The sequence below is a fragment of the Mesocricetus auratus genome, unplaced genomic scaffold (genome assembly GCF_017639785.1).
Source record: "Mesocricetus auratus isolate SY011 unplaced genomic scaffold, BCM_Maur_2.0 Super-Scaffold_100028, whole genome shotgun sequence".
In the NCBI taxonomy this organism is placed as follows: Eukaryota; Metazoa; Chordata; class Mammalia; order Rodentia; family Cricetidae; genus Mesocricetus; species Mesocricetus auratus.
In genome coordinates, this window is record NW_024429209.1 from 11,814,110 (window position 1) to 11,839,421 (window position 25,312).

The window sequence follows — 25,312 nt, forward strand, 5'->3', positions numbered from 1 at the left end:
GTGAAGCTTGACAAAAGAGACCTCAAAGCCCACCCCCACAGTGACACACCTCCTCCAACGAGGCCACACCCCCTAGTAGTGCCACTCCCTTTGGGGGCCATTGTCTTTCAAACCACCTCACCATGAAGAGGGCATTTCAGCCTTCCTCGTATCAGAGACACTCTTAACTGGCGATGGTTCTGAATGCCTGAGGTAGAGCCTTGTATGCTGCCCTCCCCTGGCTGAGCAAACAGGGTGAGCAATTGATCTCTTCAGTCTTTGTCCCCTGTCTTTAAAATGGGCACAGCAGCTGAGGACATACCTCAGATGCGTGATATCCTGGGTTTGATCCCCAGTACTACATAAGACAGACATGTTGGCATACGCCTGTAATCCCAGAATTGGGGAAGTGGAGGCAGGAGGTCGAAGGTTCAAGGTCGTCCTTGGCTGTGTAGCAACTTTGATGCCAGACTTGGTTACATGAGATCCTGTCTAGCAGAATGGAGTGAGCAGGGCTGGGCTGGGACAATAGCAGTGAGTAGCCTGTGTGTGTGGGTGTGTGGGTGTGGGGGGGGGACGTCTGAAGATGAGTCACTACTTCAGCTCAGCATCCAAGTTCTCTCTAGCGCACATGAGGCTTCTAGACTTGAGTACCGTGTTCCATTTCAGGCCCTGCTCCTACTCGGACTTCCAAGAGACTTAATCAACCATTGCCCCACTTTCCCTACCTGTAAAATGGGGATAGAAACTTCCATCTTAGGGCCAGATGTCAGCATTAAATGAGATGATGCCTTGATTCCACTGCCAGTGAGTGCCAAGGCTTGTTTAACTGACCTCGGAGGTAAATAAGCAAGAAGCTGAAGGGAGGCAAGCTTAAAAGCGCTCCTGCGAGCTTCACCCGAGCCTGGTGTCAGCCTGCCTCTGAGCTCAAAGTCTCAGGAATTGTGAAACCACACAGGAGCCATATTGTTGCTAAGGAGCCGCACTGTTATGAAGTCTCTATACCTTACTGGAGGAAGTGTCTGTTTCCTAAACCTTAAGAACCCTGCAAAACATGTTTTTCAACCTGGGCTTAATGCATGAACCCATGATGTATGATTGTCCTTTGCCTAACAAAAGCATGTTTTCAAGATCTCTTGGTCAATACCCATGACCACCTATATGCCATGATGTATGACCCCCTTCCCTGATAAAAGGGACCTCAAAAAGGCAGCGAGGGGCTGCTATCCGAAATCCCAACTTAGGGTGAGCCTGTTGGTGGTGGTGCCCCTCTAAAATAAAGCTGGCTCTCATGACACTTATAGGATTGGCCTTTCTCCTCAGATATTAGGGCTTAACAGAATGGCATTCAGAATGGCATGTATTAGTCACCATTGATATCTGGCATTCATGTCACCAGAATCAAGGGTACTGGCTTTGGAGTCAGACTGCCTGGATTTAAGTCCCAACTCCGCAGCTGCTGTGTGACCTTAGGCAACTTACTTTACCTTTCTGTGTTCTGACTTCGTTGCATTGAATGGGGTAATGGCAGCATCTGCCTCAGAGGTTTGTGGGGAGATCTCCCTAGGGTCATATGTCAGAAGTAGGGTGACTGATGTGCTCTGTGTCACCCCAATGCTAGTGCTAGCCCTGGTGCTTGCATATTGAGGGACCCCAGGGGCTGTATCAGACCTCATGGCTCCCTTTCTCCACCACAGGCTAGAGTCAAGAACTGTCCTAACCTGGGTACACAGGCCCTGGCTGCCTCTTCACTTGTTCCCCAGAGTTGCAGTTGGGGGTTGGCCACACCTTCTAGCCCACAGCTCCAGGCACTACTCAACCACAGGTTCAGAATACCTCCTGGGCTCACAGCTGCCCACAGATCCCGGGCCTGCGGCAAGCATGCCTCCTGAGCCTCAGTCTCTGCCCTTCCCGTCCACAATCCCCATTCCTCCTAAGCCTCCTCAGTGGCCCCTCCTTCCTGGCGGAGAGCCTGTTCCTCCAGGGTCCACAGCAGCTCCTCCAGGCTTTCACCTCACAGCCTCCACTGTTCCCTGGCCAGCGGTCCCCTCCTCCCTCCCTGAAGGCCCCCTACTCCTGCCAGCCTATAATCTCCGCTCCTCCAGTCCACTGCCCCCAAGTCTCCCCAGCTCTTACCTCACAACCTTTGGCCATGGCGAAGCCACCTCCCAGAAGAAGGATGATATTCCAGGGCACCGTCTCCTGGGCTTTCTTCCAGCTCAGCAGGGGCTCAGTCTCCGAGTTGGGAGCTAGGTGGAGAAAGGGACCCAGTTCGTCTCATGGCTGCTTGACTGTGGGGAGGCATGGAAACCCTGGAGCCTTTGTGGGGACTTTTGGGGGCCCCAGGAAGCCAAGTCTGCGTCTAACATCTGCTTTGGAGCTTTAGGGAGAAACCTCAGCCCTCGCTCCAATCAGAATGGAAATAATTTTCAAGGCTGCTATAGTTAAGTACATTCTCGACCCAGGCTCTCCACACTGTTTAAATGTCTCACCAGCCTTTCTGGCTAAGAGCTATTTTTGTCCTCATTTACAAGAGAAAAGGCTTTTCTCTGTGTTTGAATGTGGGGACTGTGAACCCAGGAGAAGTGGTTTGGCTCTTGGTTTTGAATACCCATTCTCCAAGAAGACAGGGTCTCTGTGCAGCTTTCTGTGTCCCAGACTGCAGCCCAGGAGGCTCCGAGGCTGCAAGCCCAGGATCTGTGGGGACTGTGGACCCAGAAGAGCTGGATCTGGCCTTTTGGCTTAGCATGCCCTTTCTCAAAAGCAAAGGGCAGAAGGAGGAAGGAAATTGAGAAAAATAAACTGCAGATCCTTGAGCCAATGGCACTGTGGGGCGGCTACTGTTTCCTGGAGAGTGGCACTGGGCAGCAGTGGCTGAGGCGGGATAGGTGGAGGGAGGCAGGCTGGGCTCTGCAGGCCTGGCCTGGATTTGGGAGGAACTTGCAGTGCTGAAGGGAAGGCAGGTGACAGCCAGACTTGGGACATCAAGTCAACATCCCCTTCATAAGCTGGGTGCCTTGGGCCAATGACTCCTCTCTAAGCTTCGATTTTCTCATCTGCAAGATGGGATGGCAATGATTCCTTCAAGGACTCGGGAGTTCAAGGGGCTCAGTCCATAGCAAGCCCTGGTTCTTCAAATGACCAACACATCCCACATGCCCACCATGTTCTTATTGCTCTTCTTCATTCCACAGACACAGAAAGTGTATGGGGACCTGCTCCTTCCTTTGAGAACAGACATGCCCCAGGGAAGACAGATAATAAATAAATACACAACAAAGATAGAAAACAGCATTGCTATAAGGAATAATCAAATAAGGCTGGGCAGTGGCGGTGCACGCCTTTAATCCCAGCACTGGGGAGGCAGAGGCATGTGGATCTCCGTGAGTTCAAGACCAGTCTGGTCTACAGAGCTAGTACCAGGAGAGGCTCCAAAGCTAACACAGAGAAACCCTGTCTTGGAAAAAAAAGGCATAATCAAATAAGTCATAGAACAAAGAGAGATGGAAAAGGAGGTGTTTCTGGATGGTGTATTCAGGGAAGGCTTCTCTGGGGAGGTGGTATTTGGGCAGAGCTCTGAATGATATAGTTGAATAAACCAGGCAGACATCTGAATGAAGAGATGCTTGGGCAGGGAAGAAATAAAAGCCATCCTTGTCATCATCATCACCATGGTACTCACCATCATTGCTATCATCATCAACATCAGTACCATCATTGCAATCACCATCATCATCACCATCAGCACCAACATCATCACCATCATCATCAACATCAATACCATCATTGCAATCACCATCATCACCATCATCATCATCATCACCATCAGCACCAACATCATCACCATCATCACCATCACCATCATCATCAACATCAATACCATCATTGCAATCACCATCATCACCAATATCATCATCATCACCATCAGCACCAACATCATCACCATCATCATCATCATAACCACCATTGCCGTCATCATCTGCCTATCAACCACAGCGCAGTGCCCAGTTACTGAGGACTAGGCCAATACTGACTGGCTATTAAAGAGACACATAAGTGCCAGTGGGACTCATGAAGGGAAGGTCCACACTCTAATTTCAAAACTCCAAACTGACAGCCCTCTGCAGAGGGGACATGGTGACTCCAGGGACCTAATTGATCACACTAAGTGACTTCACGCTACTGTTATAACTCCTGTGTTGGCTTTGCAATTTGAATTATTTGGTAATATCTAACATTAGGGAGATTTCGTGCAGAAATCTGGGTTCATTGCTTCTCAGAAAATCAGATGGGAACCAGTTCAGTCTTTGAGTATGGTAACAAGCAGTGAAAATAGAGGGACATCTCCCCCCAAAAGTGGAATTGTTAGATGTGAGTGTGTATAGACCTTGATGTGCCCAGGGTGAGAGGTCCAGCTGGACTGGTTTTAGAATCACCACGGCAACACACCTTTGGGTATGTCTATGAGGCCATTTCCAGAGAGGTTTAACTAAAGAGGGAAGACCCGCCCTGGATGTGGATGGTGTCATCCCATGGGGTGCGGTTCTAGAGTGAATCTATAGGAGAAAGCAGGCTGAGTGCCATCTTCATCTGTCTCTGCTCCCTGACTGTGGACACGAGGTGATCAGTCGCCTGCAGATCCTGCCGCCATGCCTTCCCTGCCATGCCCGACTGTTTCCCCTCAAACTGGGACAAAGCAATTTAGTTTCATTCTGTTGCTGTGACAAAACACCCTGACAGAAAGCATCTGAGGGGAGAAAGGGGTCGCTGGGCTCATGTTTGCAGGTCACAGTCCACTGCCATTGTGGGGGATTCAAGACAGTGGAACTCCGAGCAGCTGTGTGCTACAGGCAGGGAGGGAGTAGGCTGGAATCCGCGAAGGCTCAATATGGAGGAAGGTGAAAGGAGGACCCTGGAGAAGAGAAGACACACCCAGGAAGAGACAAAGAGGCTGAGACTTCAAAACAGAGACACACGAGGTAGATTCTGAGAGGAAAGAAACTCTGAGAGAAGGGAGACCTGGAGGGGAGGGAGACCCTGTGGGGAGGAGAAGGAGACCTGAGGGGAGGGTGATCCTGAGGGGAAGGAGACCTAAGGGGAGGGTGATCCTGAGGGGAAGGAGACCTGAGGGGAGGGTGATCCTGAGGGGAAGGAGACCTGAGGGGAGGGTGATCCTGAGGGGAAGGAGACCTGAGGGGAGGGTGATCCTGAGGGGAAGGAGACCTGAGGGGAGGGTGATCCTGAGGGGAAGGAGGACACCCTGAGGGGAGGGGCACAATGAGGGGAAGGAGACCTGAGGGAGTACTACTTGGCTTTTTAAAGACCTCACTAAATGTCTTTAAGCAGTTTACCTCCCCAGTGGTCAATCAGTTTAAGCTAAGCTCATGTTTGCCTGTCTGGCTCTTCAGGCATCTGAGTTGCAGCTCCTACCTTGAGGAAAGTTTTCTATAAGCTACCTGAAAGTAAACATAGTTGGCTTCATGGGCCACTGTCTTTATACTCACATAACTAAAATCACACAACTTCCAAGATTACTGAGGAAGTGCAAACCCTGTTTTACAAACTCTGGAAGCTGAAGTTCATGTAACAGTCACATGTCAGGATATATTTTTCTTTTGATTTTTTTCCCTAACTATTTGAAAATGTGACAAGGATCCTTAGCTCATGAGTTGCAGGGAAGAAACAAAACAAAGAAAAAACATATATCTGCTGGATCTTGCCCAGGGACTATAGCTGTTAATACCTGTCCTGGACAGTCACCCGGGCAGCCCCAAGTCCTCAGACAGGTAGTGCACTGACCGTACTGACCTTGGTTAGCAGAGCTGTCAAGCTGCTCCCTGGTTCCCAAGCCCACATCTGTCCTCCTCAAGCCCAAGACTCCACCAGCCCTTCTCAAGCCCAAGACTCCTGCGGTGACACTGTGACTGTCTTACCTTTGAGGTCAAACCACCACTTGAGTGAGGGCTTCTGGGATGGGAAGAAGAACAGGATGATGACAATGGCCACACCGGTGACAGCATCCGAAACAAACCTGCAGGGAGAAGGCCGCAGCACATGACCCTGGCTCCTGACAGACTTGTAAAAGAGGGTCTGCAGATGGGGAGAGGTCTCCTAGAAGGGACACTGAGGCCTGTGGGACCACCATCCTGTATTGTGCCCAGGTCAGATGTGGCTGCCCAGGTAGGCCCAAACTTTTGTGGAATATTAGTTGAAGATGGGTTACATTTGTTTATACTGCGGAACATTTGTTTTAGTGACGCAAGGATGTGTTGCATTCTTTGTTTAGCTCTGTGAAGCTGTGTTACTTTGCCTGTCTAAAACACCTGATTGATCTAATAAAGAGCTGAACAGCCAGCCAGTACCCAGGCAGGAGAAAGGATAGATGGGGATGGCAGGCAGAGGGAATAAATGGGAAGAGAGATCAGGGAGAAGGAGGTTGGGGGAGCAAAATGAGGAGAAGAGGACTCCAGGGACCAGCTTCCCTGTTACACAATGAGCAATGGAGTAAGAAAGGAAGAAAGAAAGAGAGAAAGAAAGAAAGAGAGAGAGAGAGAAAGAAAGAAAGAAAGAGAGAAGAAAGAGAGAGAGAAAGAGAGAAAGACAGAGAGAGAGAAAGAAAGAAAGAAAGGTATACAGAAATAAAAGGAAATGCCCGGAGGCAAAAGATAGAGGTATAATTTAAGTAAGAAAAGCTGGTAAGAAACAAGCCAAGCTAAGGTCGGACATTTTTAAGTAAGAAAAAGTCTCTGTGTCTGACAGGACCCCCCCACCAAGAGCCAAAGAGCAAAGAACAAAAAAACAACAAAAACAAAAACAAAACAACCCAACAACACCAAGCCATTACCCAGGATGCCATAGGGCATTTTGCTACTGTCAAACAAAAGCTTGGCCTCTTGATCTAAGGATCTAGATTAGGAACTTTTCAAAGACGGGAATTTAAGAGGCACAGGATATTGGGGTCTATATATTATATATTTATATAAATATAAATATAATATATTTATATTAGGTCATATAAATCACCTAAACTTGGACCCCAAGAAGAGCCCTGTATGTGCTGTGTCTAATTTCTGCTGGGTTCCTCCTGACACAGGCAGCTCACCACCAGAGAGAGTTTTCCACACCAGCCACGCCCAGGCCCACCAGCCTCGCAGCTACTCCAAATCCCACTTCCACATTCGTAAGGACTCACACTATGCCTTTGTGGGAGCTTGATAGACGTGAGACCTTCAGGGCAGGCTTTGGGTGGGAGTGTTCAGGAAGCAAAAATGGCCTGCTTAAGGCCAGACCAGGGTCTGTGGAGGGGTTGGGTCTTAAACCCCAATTTTCCCAGCTCTTAGTTCGAGGAAGCCCAGAGCTCATTGCTAACTTTTGCAGATCACACCATACAGGAGTATTTGAGATTGCCAAGAAGATGGAAGGGCGGGGCCAATCACACATCATGAGTGGAGCCGCTTTCCTGCCACCTCCACAGGGGACGAGACCGGTGACAGCGATGGGAACATACAGGAAACATACAATCAGTGAGATACTCTGTGGGGTTAACCCTGTTGTGGGGCTACCCATGTTGGTAGCGTGTTTCACACCCTTACATGTGACCACTCCTCCACCCAGCCACTCTGCTTCTAGACATTTATCCTCAAGAAATAATCAGACTCTTATGCCCACCCTCCAATAACTGCCCGCTACTCTCAGGGAAAGGCCTGCGTTTAACAGTCTGAGACAGGTTTTGGAGACAGGTGCTTATCCACCCTTCCCACACAGTGTCTGTCCGTCCTTCCTTCCCACCAGCTCCAACAGCTGAGTCTGTCCGTGCCTCTGCTTCATTCAGCCTTGGGTTCTTTCCAGAACCAGTCACAGTCAGTGCCCGCTCCATTGTATAGTGCAGCCCACCCACTTTCTCAATGCACCCAGTCCAAGCTGCAGTCACTTGACTGTCTAGTGCCTGCTCTTGTCTGTGCCCCCGGTACCCGCCCCACAGGACCTGGTATCCGTGAGTGAGTGACTAAAGGGACTCATGGTGCATTGAGTGACACAGAGGCTGAGCTAGGCCTCTGACACCCTTCGTCTGAGCTCTTGTCACCCGAGAATCCCAGAGTTATCCCCCTACCTCTTCTGGGAGAGGCTTCTACCCCTCCAGCTCCACACGGCCCACCCCAGGATCCCCCCACCCAAGCCCTGCCGTGTGGGTCCGCATGCAGAATCTCACCCAGGGGCGAAGAGGCTGGCCCAGCCAGGGATGAACTTCGGATCCCGGGAGAAGAGGAGGATGGCAAATGCACAGAACAAGATGAAAACGGCCTGTTCGGCAAACCTGTGGTGGAGAGGTGGAGCCGCGCTCATCATCCTGGGCTCAGAGAGGAGCCCTCCCAGGGAAGCCCAGAGAGAGGGCCGGGTGCTCCAGGGGGGGTGGAAGCCATTTACCTCTGACAGGGACCCCAAAGGCTTCTATCATTGTTAAGGGACATTGATCAAGGTCCTACAGAAAATCCAGATAGACAGACAGAGAGCAAAAGAAAGACAGAGAAGCAGAAAATGGGGGACAAGCAGGGAGTGATGGAACACACTTCTAATCCCTGCACTCGGGAGGTGGAGGCAGGCAGATCTCTGTGAGTTCAAGGCCAGCCTGGTCTACGTAGAGTTCCAGAATAGACAGAACTACATAATAGAGAGATCCTGTCTAAAAATAAAAGTGTGGAGGTGTGGGGGTGGGGGTCACAGAGAAACAGTCATATGAACAGACTGACAGATATACCCAGAAAGTGATAGGCACTCAAAGAGGGGCTCACACAGGGAGGGGCATGGCCAAACTTGGAAGCGGGGTACATAGAGGTGAAAAGCAGACTCCCCAAGTCTGGGAGAAGCAGCTAGCAGTACATCTAGTTCACAGACTGAGGAATGGAGTCTTAAGGTACGTAGGAAGCAATGGCCAAACCACTCCTTGAATCTGAGCTTGCTGAAGTCTGCATGTTTTTTTTTAAGATTTTATTTATTATGAATACATCATCCTGCCTCTATGTATGTCTGCAAGCCAAGAGAGGGCACCAGATCTCATCACAGATGGTTGTGAGCCACCATGTGGTTGCTGGGAATTGAACTCAGGACCTCTGGAAGAGCAGTCAGTGCTCTTAACCTCTGAGCCATCTCTCCAGCCCAGTCTGCATGTTTTTAATCACATGGGACACGGTGCTGGGAGGCAGTGTTGGATAGCCAGTGTACTAAAAGGAAAAGGGTATTTATAAGACAGGGAAGATGCCCAACTGAGTCCAGCCAGAGCTTAATGGTCTGCCCCAGGGCAAGGCAGGAGCCATCTTCCGCCTCTGCCACCACCCTCTCAGCCACTGGGCCTGAGGCACACCTGGCGCTCAGCCAGAGTCAAGCTGGAGGTAACTCCCCTGAAAACTCAAGGGCCATCTCACTCACACCCCAACCCTCGCTCGTACTTGATGGGCCCCAGGTTCTGGAACTCTTCTCGGATCACAGCTCGAGCTTTGTTCTCTGCGTCAGCTCTTATCTCAGACTTCTTCTTCCTCCAGCCCCTGGGATGGAAAGGGCGAGGTTAGGAGGGGTGGCAGGGGAAGGGATTGCTTTACACTTTAAGATTACTTTTTTTGTTTATTTATTTATGTATCCATGGGAGCTTTCACGTGTCCTGGTGTGCATGTGGGGGTGAGAGGACAACTTGCAGGGGTCGGTTCTTTCTTACCATGTGGGTTCTGGGTATTGAACCAGGCTAGCAGCCTTTACCTGATGAACCATCTTGATTTGATGATAAAACATTTAACTTCTTAACTACCTGCCCCCCCCACGCCCTGATCAGCTGTGGAAACCCCTTCTGAAGCCTGAAAACCTGATGCTTGGCCTCCTGGCCTCTGTTTTTCTTTCCTAAACCTTATGATCCAGCCGGCCTTTTAAACACGGCTGTGTTCTTGGGCTTTAAATCCTTTCATGAGTCAAACACACACGCACACACACACAAATAAAAAGTCAATGGAACAAAACAGAACTAGACTCCATTGCAAGTGAGAATTCAGGCCATGGTGAGGACATCTCAGACTATCTTGGAAAGGAGGGCTATTCAATCACCGTGCTGGATGAGGAGGTCAGTGGATTCAGAGTCCAGAATTTGTTCTCAGTTCTGGAACTGAGTGATACTGCGTGCTGTAAAGTATTTATCTTGTTTGTTGTTTTGTCTAGGTTCTCCCTACATGATGGTTCCTGTTGTCAGCTTGACAGGATTTAGGGTCACCTCTGGCCAGGCTTGTGAGAAACTTTCTTGTGTTAACTGAGGTGGGAAGATGCTCTTAATTGTAGGTTGGACAGTTCCCTGGGCAGGGAATTCTGGACTGTATAAAACTGGAAGTGAGCAGCTCAGCATACAGTCATCATTCTCTGCTGACTGACTGTGGGTATGATGTGACCTGCCGCTCTGAGTGTCCCCTGTCTTGACCTCCCCGCCACGGTAGACTGTGCCCTTGAACTGTGAGCTGAAATAAACTCCTTCTCCTTTAAATTGCTTCCACGAGAGCCTTCAGGGGAGACTGGCACTGAGCAGTGGGGTCTTTGCTGGGATTAAAGCCGGCCATGTGGCTCTTAGGCCTTTGGAACTGGTTTATGGGAAGTATTCGGGAGAGTTTTGGAGCTCTAGGCTAGAAAAGCCTCCAAATTCTGGAAGATGAGTTTAATGAGCCACTCTGGTGAGAGCTTGGAAGACAAGAATGCTAACAGAAATGTAGATAGGCTCAGAGGGAGCAGGGGCTCCATCAGCTCCTGGAATAGGGGCTGTTTTATGATGTTTCAGCCAAGAGACATTGGATTGAGAGATGATGGACTGGTGTGTTCAGCAGAGGAAATTTCAGGGCAGGAGAGTGTTCAGGTTAGTTCTGAGAAAGCAGCTCTGATTGGTAACAACAGCTGCACCATGGAAGATAGCCTACGCCGGGACGTGTCCAGTGCTCCTTAAGGACAGCTACTTCAGAGGATCGTCACACAGGAACTGACACAACCGTGGTCCTAGGGGGACAGGCTACATCTGCAGCTGGCAGCAGAACTTGGCAGCATCCTTTGTGTGCAGCTGGGTTGGAAGATACGAGAGATGCATGCACACGCACCCACCCCCCCACACACACCCCCCCACACGGCCATCGTCATAAGAAACCATGAAGAATAAAGATAAACACGAGAGAAGGGCACAGGTTTACATGTTGGCTCAACACCATCACTGGTCCAGGACGTCCGGGAAGCCAGAGTCACCTTTTCCTTTGTTCAAAGGCATAGGGTGGGACCCTTTGGGCTTTTCTGTCTCCCCTCTAGAAGAAGGCCCCACACACCTGCAGCTCACTCCACCATAGAGGAAGGAGATCCAGAGCCAGCCGACGAGCAGGAACAGCAGCATGAGAGGGAAGGCGAAGATGAACCAGGAGCCGAAATTCACCACATCGCACTGTGGAAAGAAACTGGAGAGCAAGGGAAGTGAGGACAGCCATCAGAGAGATCCATCAGGGCAGGCAGGAGGCCTCCGGAGGGGGGGTCAGGGCAGAGGTAAGGGTCCTGGGAGTACAGGAAGAGAGGACTCCTCCCCACGACAGAAGGCACCTTTCCTTCTGTGCGGGCTTGGGTTCTGACCCAGTGGAACCACAGTGTCTTGTGTGACAGACAGTGAAGTGGGCAGGTTGCATCTTGACAAACTCAAGGTCCATAGGTCATCATTCAGGAGGCAGCACACCCAGCCCAAATTTGAGCGTCATTTGTTTTTACGTGGTGTTTATTAAATGCTGGCATCTCTTTCAAATGCTTCTTGTGATTTTGACAGAAAACACACCATATCTTGGGCAGGACCAGGTGGTACATGTCTTTAATCCTAACATTAGGGAGGCAGAGGCAGGCAGATATCTGTGAATTCAAGGCCAGCCTGGTCTAAATTGTGAACTCCTGGCCAATCAGAGCAACATGGTGAGACCCTATCACAAACAAAAATGAAAACAAGCAAGCAAAAATATGGTATTAGATTGGAAAGGAAATATGCTATAAAATGCATCAGATGAAAGAATATGGACATATAACTACCAGTAGCCAGTTACAAATAAATAAACAAGACAGAACAAAACATGAATACTTATTGTCTGACAAATAAACAAAAAACAGCAAACTGAAGAGTGAGACCCTGAGAGGATTTCATCCTTGGTTTTCTTTGTCTGATTTTCTACAATAAAAAGTGTATGCCTTGTAATCAGGCAGATGAAAAAACATAATAGTTAAAATGTATTAATATATTAAGGGTAAGTTGTATAAATTCCTAATATCAAAATAATACTAAAAGGAACATAATAAAAATGTCCATAATTGATTAAATGTAATACCCTAGATGGGATCATTTCTAGCCTTCAGAATATATATTTTCTGTAACATTTTATGATAAAAATCAGGCTATAAAAGTGTGACAGGCTATATAACAGTATGACAAAAAAGGTATTACATAGAAACATATGGTATGGATATACTCATAGTAAGAACTAGAAGGAAGCCTGCTGTCAGTGGTGTTGAAAGTATTCCAAATTTTAAATTTTTCTGTATTTTCTAGAGTTTATAGTGTGTGTTACATCTTGTCACCAGAACAAATGAGTAAAATGTGTTTGTGCAAAGAGCAGCTAGTTCACCATAGCCATTCCAGTCTCCCAGGTTCCTGTGGGGGCTCAGTGAGCCTGAGGGACTCCCCTGTCTCTGTCTCCCAGTGCCGGGATGACAAGTGACCACATCTGTATTTTTACCTGGTGCTGAGGATCTAACTGGGTCCTATGCTGGGCCAACCCCAGTGACTTATTATGAAAGCCTCTATGTCCCTCCTCCTTCCCAAAGATCCACGTATTTTACTGAAGTCAGCGTGAGCTGTGGTTCACATGAGGAAGTCCCAGCACTTCCTCCTGCTTTCGTGTTTCAGGCTGGAGCCCAGACCTGCTCCTGTGTCACAGCTGAAAACCCTAGATATCACCCATCCCCTTCTTTGTTTGCTTGTTGTTGTTGTTTAGTTTGCTTGGTTTTTTTTTTAAGACAGGGGTTCTCTGTGTAACAGCCCTGGCTGTCCTGGAACTCACTCTGTAGATCAGGCTGGACTCGAACTCACAGAGATTCTCCTGCCTCTGCCTCCCAAATTCTGGGATTAATGGCATGCGCCACCACCGCTCAACCTTCTTATTCCTCGATGCCCAGCTCAGACCCTGATTGCAACCCAGAGCCCATGGCTTCCTATCTGTCTCTAAGGAGGGGCCCTATAGCCCCATCCCCAATACCAAACACCCATTGGGAAAGCAAGAACCGGAAGACTAAGCCCAGATCACCCCAGACCTGAAGCAGGACCATCTAAGCTTCAGGCCGTTCGGTTGCTGATAGAAAACAGGAGGCACAGCCAGGACTAGTGCCAATCAGGGAGATGGAAGGATGCCTAGAGTTTGTGCAAGTCAGTGCTTGGAATCCTGGGATCTGCAAATCACAGAGAATCTTGAAATACGATTTACAAAGCAGAGCCTGGGCTATCAGAGTGAAGCCAAGAACGGGGGAGCCCTGCTCTCCTGTTCTCAGGTCTGGGATCAGCCACCAGTCAGTGCCTAGAGACCCTATCTGCTGGCAGCCGGGCTCCCCTGCAGGAGCCAACGCACAGAAGCCTCCTCCAGGCTCACCCCTGCCATGGGCCAACCCCTCCAGCAAGGAGCTGAGTTTTACATCCTGTCTCTCAGGGTCTCACTGTCTTACTTCTTGGGAAGCTGAATGCTGGGGTTCCCATGCTATGCTTGTGATCCACTCCCCTCCCCCATTCTTTTCAAAAATCGTTTGCTTGTTTGTTTTTGAGAGGATGTCTTGCTAGTGTCTAACTTGTGAGCCACAGTGATCTTCCGGCCTCAGTCTGTGGGGGTGTCCCCACCGGCTCTCCCTGGTCGAGACTCCCAAGAGCAGTCGCCTCAGAGCCTCTGCTCTTCCTGAAACGCCCTTTCAGCCTCCACAGCTCACACTCTCCCTCTAGGGCTCTTTGCAGATAGCCCTGGACTGACTGTCACCCCAGGACACTGGTCTTGTCACTCCCGCACCCCCTGCCCCCTGCTTCATTTTATTTTTATGCACAGCACCCAACCATTTGCTTTTCTGTTCTGTGTTTTTGAGACAGGGTCTCAAGGAGCCTAGGTTGACCTCAGACTCCATGAGGATGACCTTCAGCCTTTGACCCTCCCAGAATATCAGAAGAGAAGACATGCCATGCCACCTAGCATTCATTTGCTCTTTGCCCGTTGTCTGTCTTTTTCCCAGAATGGAGGCTCCCCCCCAAAATGGAGATTTGATGATACTGGGTGTTTCTGTGTCCCCAGAGGTAGGCCAAGAGTCACTTGATATCCATCCTTTGCTGGGAAATAAGGGGAGGAAGAGAAGGACAAACCTTTGGCCTATAGGGGACACTGTGTCTAACTCTGTGTATGTGTATGCGTGTGGGTGCCTGCATGCATGTGTGTGTGTGTGTGTGTGTGTGTGTGTGTATTTGTGTGCATGTGGAGGCCTGATGTCAACGCTGAGTGTCCCCCTCAATTACTCTCCACCTCAATGAACCTGGAGCCCATCGTCGCAACTATATTGGCTGGCCAGTGAATCCCCAGGGATCTATCTGACTACCTCCCCAGAGCTCGATTACAGGCTTGTACCACCAAGCCTCACTTTTAACTGGGCTCTGGGGATCCAAACTCAGGTCCTCATACTTGCACAGCAAATGCTTTGCCCAGTGAGCCATCTCCCCAGCCCCACACTTACCTCTTGAGCTGGCCAAGCAGGATGAGGTTTGGGGCTGTGCCCGTGAGGGTGGCAGTGCCCCCGATACTGGCTGAGTAAGGGATGGAGATGAGGAAGCCCTTCCAGATGTTTCTGCGATATTCCTCCTCTTTGGAGTCATCGAGCAGCTCCAGTGGGGCCCCTGCCTCCTCAGGGTGGCCTCTGTGGGAAAGAATCCAGAGAGAGGCAGTTAGGGGCAGTCAGAAGCCCTGGTCGCAGAGGGAGCCAGCCGCCCAAGGCTCTGCTTGCCGCAACAGGGCTCTTTCTAGAGTCAAAACTGCCATGGGCCCTGAAACCTGAAAGCCTTCAGCTCAGATACTCTGTTCAAAGAATTTACCCCCAGCAAACAATGAGATAAGTGTCGCAGCTGGTAGCAGGGTTCACCACAGCATTAAATATCATTTTACCCAAAAGCAACCTGAGTGTCCATTCAAGGGGGATCGGCTACATGCTGAGCTGGGTCTCTTTCTGGATGGGATGCCTAGACATCTGTTAAAATGTGTCATTTCAGGGCCAGTGGGATGATGGCTCAGCGGGAAAAGGCCCCAGGAGCTTGTATGGTGGAGGAGAGAACGGACTCCTACAGGGTGTTCTCTGGCCTCCACACACACTGCGCATGCCATGCAGGCTCAGGAACACGTGCACACAAACTCAGACGAAACTACAGTTTAAGAGTCTAATTTAATGGGTGACTTGAGAGGCATCTGTTGAATTAAGTGTCTGTATCAGGAATCGCAGGAGGGGCAGCTGATGTCCTTGCCTGGGTGTTTGTTGTAAGAATACTCATGTGAAACTGTCTTGGGGATGCAGTGCATGTATTCTGGTCTGCAGTGGAATACACAATCTTCTTCCATTTCTTTCCTCAGGAATGGAGTTATAGTGTTCCCCCACTTTTGTTTCTTCTTTGAATTTTCTGTATTGTTTTCCTTGTACAGTTTTGGGAAAGAAAGAAACAAAGTTACTAATTGTCTCTTTGAGAGACTATGAAGAAGCCAGAGGTGGCACGACCTTCAATTCCAGTGCTCTGGAGGCTGAGGCTGGAGGATCCTGAGTGTGAGGTCGGCTTGGGCTACACAGTTAGAACCCTTTGTGTCAAAATCGGGGACTTGTATTTGGCCGAACTGGCTCACCAGTTAGCCTCAGGAGTTACCTTGTCTCTGCTCCCCAGTGCTGAGGTAATAGGCATGCTCTGCCATGCCTGGCTTTTAATCACTTTGATTCTGGGGATTTGAACTCAGATCCTGAGGCATGAGAAGCATTTTATAGACTGAGCTACCACTCATCCCTTAAAGGGCTGCTTTCTGTCTCTGGCTGCCATAGAGTGCTTATATGTGGCTAGAGTTAGGAATTGCATGTTCAGGACCTGAGGGGGGTGTGGTATGCTGACCATCTTGACTAAAGCAATCAGTTCACCGAATACACGCATCTCAAAACATCTTGCTGTTTGTCAGTTATTCCTCAATAAGTCAGGAAAAGGACAAAGGAATAAAGATTAAAAAAAAGGAATTGCATGGTTCAACAGTCTTGCACAAAGCCCTGGGTATGGTCTCTAACACTAGAATGATAGCGAGGTAATCACCCCTGTGTAACTAAGCAGTTTCCAAGACATACATTCACAATTTTATTTTCAAAAGCAAAATTGATTGATTTCAAGAGGACCTGAGTTTGATCCCTGGGACCCACATGGTGGACGGAGAGAACTGACTCCTGCAAGTTGTCCTCTGTGTACTGTGTCTGTGAACACACACACAAACACACACACACACAGAGAGAGAGAGAGAGAGAGAGAGAGAGAGAGAGAGAGAGAGAGAGAGAGAGAGAGAGAGAGAGAGAGAGAGAGAGAGAGGCAATCATGGGTAGAAGGCTAACTCCAAGTCTGGGGGTCTTGTTGCTTCCCTCCTGAAAGGAGGGGCCCAGGAGAATAGACTGCGAATGTGTCCGTGTGTGCATGTTTGCCTGTATGTGCATATGTGCCTATTTCTACACGTGAGTCTGTGAAAGCCGGAAGTCAACCTTGAGCATCATCTTCAGGGGTCATCCACCATTTCTGAGCGGCATCTCTTGTTGGCCTGAGCTCACCAAAGAGTCTAGGCTAGGTGGAATCTAGCCTAGGAATCTCCCTGTGGACACCATGCTTGGCATTTCCTTCCTTCCTTCCTTCCTTCCTTCCTTCCTTCCTTCCTTCCTCCCTTCCTATATAGATTCTGGAATCAAACTCATCTTAGTTTTTATGAGACAAGCACTTTACTGATAGCTACCTCCCCGGCCCCATGGCTGCTTTTTATTTAAATTTATTTTACGTGCATTGGTGTGAAGGTGTCAGATCCCCTGGAACTGGAATTACAGACAATTATGAGCTGCCATGTGGGTGCTGGGAATTGAACTCAGGTCCTGTGGAAGAGCAGTCAATGCTCTTAACCACTGAGCCATCTCTCCAGCCACCTGATGGCTGCCTTTTAGTTTGATATAATTAAAAGTATTGAGGTAGTGAGCGGGGTGGTAGTGGCCCACACCTTTAATCCCAGCTCTTGGGAGGCAGAGGCAGGCAGATCTCTGTGAGTTCTAGACCACCCTGGTCTACAGAGAGAGTTCCAGGAAAGCTCCAAAGCTATACAGAGAAATCCTGTTTCAAAAAGCTCCCCAACAAAGTTTTGAGATAGTGTCTTGCTATGAACCCAGGTTAGCCTCCAACTCTTCATCCTTCCTCCAAAGGGCTGTAATTACAGGTGTGTGTGTGTGTGTGTGTGTGTGTGTGTGTTTACACCTGGCTAATGGTTGCTTTTTAAAAAAGCAGGGCCTCACCTAAACCACAGTGGTGAAGGGAAGAAACCTGGACCCTGGACCAGCTGGAGAGAACTTGGATATTTGTCGTTGTTTAGAGGGTTGGTTACAAGTTGTTATTGGTAATGGTCAAGAAAAAAAGCTAAACAAAGGAGATTCGATTCAGAGTTCATGTTTTGAAAACACACACACACACACACACACACACACACATACACATATATGATGGAATATAAGGGTAGATTATTGAATCTATTCTGAAAATAAAAGGGAAATATAGATATAAGATACAAAGACAGATAATTTGAATCTACTTTTAAACCAAAAAAAGCAACTACTAGTTTTCACTATTTTACATTGGCTTTGATTTTTTTTTGTATACTGATACAAAGCTGAGATCACTTTTGTTAGAATATAGTATACATACATTTCTAATCTTGTTCAAGGTATAGTACCTATGTAACTCATTTCACAATGTAATGCAAATTTTTAGCCCTTGAAAGTTACTATTACTATTTAGAATGATAAGGAAATGCAGGTTAGCAATTAGTTACCTATTACAATCAAACTTGTAGTCATAGTAAGTTTTCAAGGTCAAATAGATATATTTTAGATAAACAGGTTGTCTTCAAACACTTCAGAGATCTGTAGAATATAGCATTTAAGATTTTTTTGTTTTTTTTTTTTTCGAGACAGGGTTTCTCTGTATCACTTTGGAGGCTGTCCTGGAACTCGTTCTGTAGACCAGGCTGGCTTTGAACTCACAGAGATCCACCTGCCTCTGCCTCGAGTGCTGGGATTAAAGGCGTGTGCCACCAACACTCAGCACATTTAAGATGTTTTAATAACACAGATTCTTTTGTTTTTTATGACAATGAGTCGTGTCTGCTCCTAGCAGCACCAATCTACTGTGGAGAAAATGATGGGCATCGAAGAAACTCCACATGACGTTTACTTTCTCTGTGGCAAAAGTTATCCATTGGGCAAGAAATTGCTCTTGCCTCGACTGCTGACAGTATGCTGTCCAAATTGGACAATCAGGACACAAAAGAAAGGACTGCCAAAACTTGCCAAGACAAGGTGGGACAGTCCTTCAGAATCCTGATTCACATAAAAGTCTGTCAGATATGCTAGGCCTGTAGGCTGAAGATGGATGCCCCAACATTGTAGAGGGACCTTGGGTGACTGTCCAGGCAATCATCTGTTTCTCACATTTTTTGGAAGTCTTTACTTGTACTTCCTGCTTACTCAGGTAATATTATTTCCTTTTCGGGTCTCTGATGGAGTTGAAGATTTCATAGTTATAGTTATAGTGTTCCTTGTTACCAGATTCAGAAAAGAAATTCACTAAAGAAATGTAAAGTGTATAAGGTTGAGAGACATAAAAAGATAGTTTTGGTAATGCAAGTTAAAATAGAAAGTGAATTAGGTACAAACTTTTGGACTCACCAAGATAGGCTAGATATGGAGTAATTTCTCTGAATTTGTCAATTGTTAATGGACTAGATATTGCTGATGTATTTATTGCCTGTATATATTGGATATAGTATTGTCTTATTGTATATAGTTTTTCTTATATTAGTTATAGCCTTTTTATTCTTAGACAAAAAAGAGGAAATGCGGTGATGTCTTGCTTATACTCTAACAAATAAAACTTGCCTGAAGATCAGAGGGCGGAGCTAGCCACTATCTAACCATAGAGGCCTGGAGGTCTGTATAGACAGACAGGAAGTGGGATGTCTGGGTGGAGAGAGGAATATAGGTGGGAAGAGACAGGAGCTCACTCTCTCTTCAGTCTGAGGATTTCATAGAGGTAAGGGCTCTAGTGGCTGGGTGCTCTACTCCTCTGATATTTCAGTTTTCACTCCCCAGTATCTGACTCCAGGCTTTTATTATTAAGACCTATTAGAACCCGTGTTACATATGGGTTTGTCAGTCACCCCATGAATCAGACTTGGGAGTGCCCAGAAACATGGTCAGAGCTTACCCTTCTGAGCTGGCGAGAAACTGCATCTCCGTCGGCACTGTTCGGAGTCCATTTCCCCGCACAGCAGCTGGGGGGGAAGAACAAGCACGTTAGTGACTGCCACGGGGACCGACTGGGAGTTTAGTCAGTGCAGACAATCAGGAATGAGATTCCGCGGCCAAGATGGCGTGCAGTTCGCTGAAGAAAAAATAATGAGGCAGGTCAAGAGACAGCAGGGGAGAGGAAGGAGGGATGAAGGAGGAAGGGGCAGAGGCGCATGGAGAGAGGGGAGTAAAGGTCGGTGCTCTGCATTCCACACTCCGAGCTAGCATCTGTGTTTGGAGGTAACCACACTGCCAGGCTGACTGACAACCCCTAACTCAAACTGAGGCTGACCTGAGAGGCCATTGCCAAAACTTACCTGGGAAGGATGAGCAATGTGAGGGATAGGCTCCATCAAATTCATTCATCCATTCATCCATTCATCCATTCATCCATCCATTCATCCATCCATCCATCCATTCATCCATCCATTCATTCATCCATTCATCCATTCATCCATCCATCCATTCATTCATCCGTTCATTCATCCATTCATCCATCCATCCATTCATTCATCCGTTCATTCATCCATCCATTCATTCATCCATCCATCCATTCATCCATCCATCCATCCATTCATTCATTCATTCATTCATTCATTCATTCATCCATTCATCCATCCATTCATCCATCCATCCATTCATCCATCCATTCATCCATTCAGCCATCCATTCATCCATCCATCCATTCATCCATTCATCCAAAACAGCCACTGAGCACAGACTATGTGCTTGGGGTACCCAGTTCACAACACAGAACTAGGCCCGTGCTGCGGTGTAGGCTATGTTCTAGAACAGGAGAAGACAATGGAATGATGATGATGATTTTGGACAGTAATGGATGCTATCAAAGAAATAAAACCAGGCTGGGAAAGAGAAAGTGACAGTCGAGTGCCACCGATGCCATGTCACTATGAGTTGGTGACATTCGAGGATGCCTGCAGGAAGGCAGTGGCCAATCCTATGAAGTTCCATGGAAAAAGGCTCCAGGAAACAGGGACATCAGATGCAAAGGCCCTGTGGTAGGAGAAGCTGGCAGAGCTCCCCAGTAATTGACACAGTGACTTATTATTAATTATAAATTCTTGGCCTAAAGCTTAGACTTGTTACTAACTAGCTCTTACAACTTAAATTAAGGCATATTTATTAATTTACATGCTGCCACGTGGTCCGTGACTTGTTACCTCATCTTCTACACACCCTGTTTCCTCTGCCACTGGCTGGTGACTCTGGCCTTCCTCTTCCCAAAATTCTCAATCTGCTCTGGCTCTGACACTTAACTTCTTCCTGCCTAGACACTGGCTGGTTAGCTTTTTAATAAACCACTGAGAGCAGCGTATCTTCACAGTATACAAAAAGATTGTTCTAGAACATCTGGCATCCTTGGACAGCAGTGAGTTGGGAAGGGTTAAAGCCAAAGGCGACAGGAGAGCCCTGTAGGATGAGGCCCAAGAGGGAAGATCTGGAGTCATATTTTCCAGATATCTCTAGGTTTGGATAGACTCCGGGGAGCCGGCTGTCCAGGTTCAGTAAGAAGGGTGGCACTGGTGATCACAGACACTGAGGTTGTGCAAGGTGTGGTGTGTGTGCGTGTGTGCGTGTGCGTGTGTGCGTGTGTGTGTGTGTGTGTGTGTGTGTGTGTGTGTGTGTGTGTGTGTGTGTGTTCTTTAGAAATCAAGACCTCACTGCTACTAGGAGCACCGGGCTGGGACTCAGGTACACAAATTTTATGAAATGGACTGAGCACAAGGTAAATAAGCAGAATATGTCATGTGGGTGGGTGTCACAGGAAACAGCACAGGGAAGGGAATGAGACATCATCTTTGAGAGTCTGATTGACAGGAAACCTGAACGGGAGGGACACCCGTCATCTCTTAGAGATGTGCTGGAGGTGAGCACAGGGCAAGCATTGCAAATTCCAAGGGTGGTGAAGAGGATCGCAAAGACCCTGAGACAGGAAAGTGGGACATGTCATGAGAGGTCAGTGGGGCTGGAGGTGCTCTCTCTCTCTCTCTGTCTCTCTCTCTTTCTCTTTCTCTCTCTCTCTCTCTCTCTCTCTCTCTCTCTCTCTCTCTCTCCCTCTCTCATACACACACGCACACACATGAACATGCATACCCACTTACCATTTGATTTTCTTTTTACACATAGGAATTTCTTTCTGGACATAGACCACATGGTCAGCCCTGTGCACTGGGAGGGGGGGAAGGGTCTGGACTTCTGCTTTGGCCTCTTTCAATGTCACCACTAGCCTGGGGACACCCTTCCTTGCTGGCACCAAAGGAGACTAAGACTCTATGGTGGCTGATGGCACCATTCCTGCTGTGCCCTGGAGTGCTCCCTCCCTGCTCAGCACAGCAGGGGTCTCAGGTGAAAGGCTCCTCCTAAGCTGCTGAGCAGCTCACAGCTAGGGCAATGGGACACATGTCCAAGAGGCCAGGGCCAAGGCACTGAAGCAGGAAGTAAACTCCTATTAATAGCTCACAGAAGGTGGGGGTGAAAGTGGAGGTGTTGGTGTCACTTCCCAGGAGATGACCTGTGACCCAGTGACCCCTGGCCTTCATCATCTCTAGCTTGCCCTGTATCTTTCCCACTGTGACCCATGTATCCGGGACAGCATCAGGCATTGCCGAGCTTGCTAGTACCTGGGGCAGAGACCCCAACCCTGGGGACTGCCATGGGTGTGAGTCCCACCCAGAGGGTCTGCTGGAGCTCTGTAGTGAGCAGGGCCTAGGCAGTTTTGACAAAGTTTGCAGGAGATTCTTTTGGGCAGTCGGGGTTGAGACCAACAGGTCTGTAGTCACAGAAGGGAAACTGAGATGAGCAGTGTCTGCCTAGACCCTGGTGGTGGGCATGTACACCCCAGTGGGTCTCATGCGGAACCTGGCTGGTCACCGCCCACATCAGCCTTGGGGAGCCCCATATGAGACTGTATGTGATTCCAACAGGCATAAGAGGCTTGGGGTGTGCACCTGCGGGTAGGGTGGGATGGGGGTACGCCTGTGGGTGGGGGTAGTGTGTGCACCTGTGGGTGGGGTGGGGGTTCACCTGTGGGTAGGGGTGGGGGTTAGTATCGATGTTAGAATGTTCTATATTGGGTACTAGTTTTGATGATGGTGATGGTGATGAAGATGAAGGGGAAGTTGAAAAAACAGGAAAACCAAGGCAAATGTTCCTTGGTTACTCTGCCCGTCCCATGGCATTCCTGTGAGAATGGAAACAGGTCTGTGGGTAAAGTCTCTAGGAAGACTTTGCTGGGTCCTGAAGATGAGACGCAGGTCAGCCTGGAGCTTGGCGCTATGCAAGGGCTGCACAGACAGCAGACCTTGAGCGTGCACTGCGTGGGAGGGCGGGGACCTGCATGCATGCCCTCACACAGCCCCCAGCAGCCATACAGTTGGGCTGCCAGAGTCCTCTGCATTTGGAAAATGAGGCCTGGAGAAGCAGGTCAAGGTTGGGGACAAGGGGACCAGTAGGTTAGTGACAGAGCCAGACCAATACTATATCTAGGACAGATGATTTACCCAGAACTGCCAAACTGGCAGTCCCCCCCCTCCATAACTCTCACCCCATTTCCAGGGTGCTCACACAGACACCTAGTAGGTCTGACCCAGAACTGATAAGCATTCCAATTTCCCTGTCCAACCTCTTGAACTTGCCTCAGGGAAGAGCTAGCCAGTTGAGTTAGGTAAAGGACCCCGTGGAGAGTCAAACACCCCCACACTAGGTAGTTTAATGAACACAATTCGTTCAGCACAGCCAGTGGCCTGGAGGTAAGTGCTGTTATCTCCATGGGATGAAGAGAGAAACTGAGGGGTAGCTCAGATGCTAAGTGGCCTGTTCATTTGCTTACTCGTTACCTATGTGCATTTATTGAGCACTTACTATATCCCAGCACCAACAAACGTCATTCACAAGACAAGTAGGAGTGACCTGAGATTTCCTGGGCTTGGAGACAGACGACAGACCAAAGGTAGATGATCGTGTGACCCCTCTCCCAGGATGGGAAGGAAACATGCTGAAAGGCATTGAGGTACTCTTGCCAACTTGTAGAGTGAGATTTTGTTGTTGACGTCTTCAAGTCCTGTGTGTGTGCAGGTTTAGAGACTAGAAGTCAATGTTGGGTATCTTTCTCTATCACTGTCCGCCTTAGTTTTATGAGGCAGAGCCTCTCCCTGAACCTGGAGCTGTGGCTGGGCTAGCCATGGACTCTAGGGATCTTGCTGTCTCCACCCCCCAGTGATGGGATTATAGGCATGCACCACTCTGCCTGGATTTTTGCCTGCGTGCTGTGGATCCACACTATGTCCTCAGTGTCCAGTATCTTCTCCATCTGTCCATGAGCTCAGAGCTCTGCCTCTCAACAAGCTCCTTCGGACAAAACATTTCGCCTTTGTGAGCCTCCATCTCTTCGTCTACAGAAGGTGGATCACACACATCAAACAAGCTAATGGGAAATTGAGCCAGGTTGACATTCAGGGTCTTCAGGAAATAAATGTGTTGGCATTGTTGTTGGCCTGGCTATCGGTGACCCTCATGAAATTGGAGCCTCTGAGGAACGTCTTATTCAAATCTGAGTCTACTAGCATCCTCCCACCTGTCTGAGGCACAGAAACTGAGTGGAAATGACCTCTTTCTTTAACCCGGAGTCAGCACTGCCCTGGGCCTCTGAGGCTGATCATTGACTTTCAGGCCTCTGATGCTGCAACCTGAACACAGATGTCTGGCCAGGGTTCCAGGGCCTCGACCTCTCCACAGCCTGCGGAGTAGGAAGACAGGCTATGGGTTTCTTTCATAACCTTCACTCTGTGTGACCGCGGGTGAGCCCCTCTCCTTTCAAGGTCTTTGTTGTAAGAGACTGGACATCTGAACATTCATGTGGCCCTCCTGCAGGAGGCAGGAGAATGGGATAAAAGGAAACAGCTTCAAAGTCAGCCAGCCCAGCTCAAACGTCTAGTGCCACAGGCTATCCTGCCGTGGGAACCCCTGGGGTGATCTTCATCCTCTCCTCATTTCTTCGTCAAATCCCATTTGTCAAAATGGGGATGATGGGAAGCCAAGCCGTTCAGACACAGACCCTCAGAAGGGTCCTCCAGCACTTAATGGGCATAGTTCTTCCGAAGACATGTCAGGTAAAACAGGGAATAGATTCAGCTGAGGTTGGAATGAGTGAAGGAGTAGAATCAACCGTCTGATGCTGCCCGGGTGACCATGAGGCCATCCACTCAGAGCCCCACAGCGTGGGAGGGAACAGTTTGAAGGCCAGTAAGCCAGCATCATGGAGTGGGACAGTAACCCTCGTTTTGTAGTCTGAATCTGACTAGCCCTGGTCTTGGTATGGCCTGCCACATAAAAACAGTTCTCACATTTTTAAATAGTTCAAAATATCCAGAGCTTGGGTTGCTCAGTCAGCAAGATGTTTGTTGTACAGCACGAGGGCCTGAGTTCCATCCCCAGTGCCCAATAAAAGCCAAGTGTAGCATGTGTCTGAATCCCAGAGCTGGGGAGGTAGAGACAGCATTAGCCCTGGGGCTTGCTGGCCAGCCAGTCTATCTGAATTGGTGAGCTCCAGGTTCATTGAGAGACCCTGTCTCAACATATGTGCTGCATGTGCACCCCCTCAAACACATATGAGCATGTACAATAAATCAGAAATATAAGATCCATAGAAAAAGAACAC

The 25,312-nt window shown here is 48.6% G+C and overlaps 1 protein-coding gene across 2 annotated transcripts in view; it reads right to left on the reverse strand.

The window, feature by feature from the left end:
• Slc13a3 (solute carrier family 13 member 3) overlaps window positions 1–25,312 on the reverse strand; it is a 69,540-nt gene that overhangs the window by 14,686 nt on the left and 29,542 nt on the right. For both annotated transcript variants that reach the window (XR_005871538.1, XM_040732753.1), the window contains exons 4-10: window positions 19,553–19,619; window positions 14,767–14,946; window positions 11,310–11,435; window positions 9,423–9,518; window positions 8,189–8,293; window positions 5,913–6,010; window positions 2,116–2,228 (exon numbers count right to left, since the gene is read on the reverse strand). Coding sequence is in view for 1 of the 2 variants with exons in the window: in XM_040732753.1 (XP_040588687.1) it covers window positions 2,116–2,228; window positions 5,913–6,010; window positions 8,189–8,293; window positions 9,423–9,518; window positions 11,310–11,435; window positions 14,767–14,946; window positions 19,553–19,619 (785 nt within the window). In the remaining variant the exon portion in view is untranslated. The remainder of the gene's footprint in view (window positions 1–2,115; window positions 2,229–5,912; window positions 6,011–8,188; window positions 8,294–9,422; window positions 9,519–11,309; window positions 11,436–14,766; window positions 14,947–19,552; window positions 19,620–25,312) is intronic.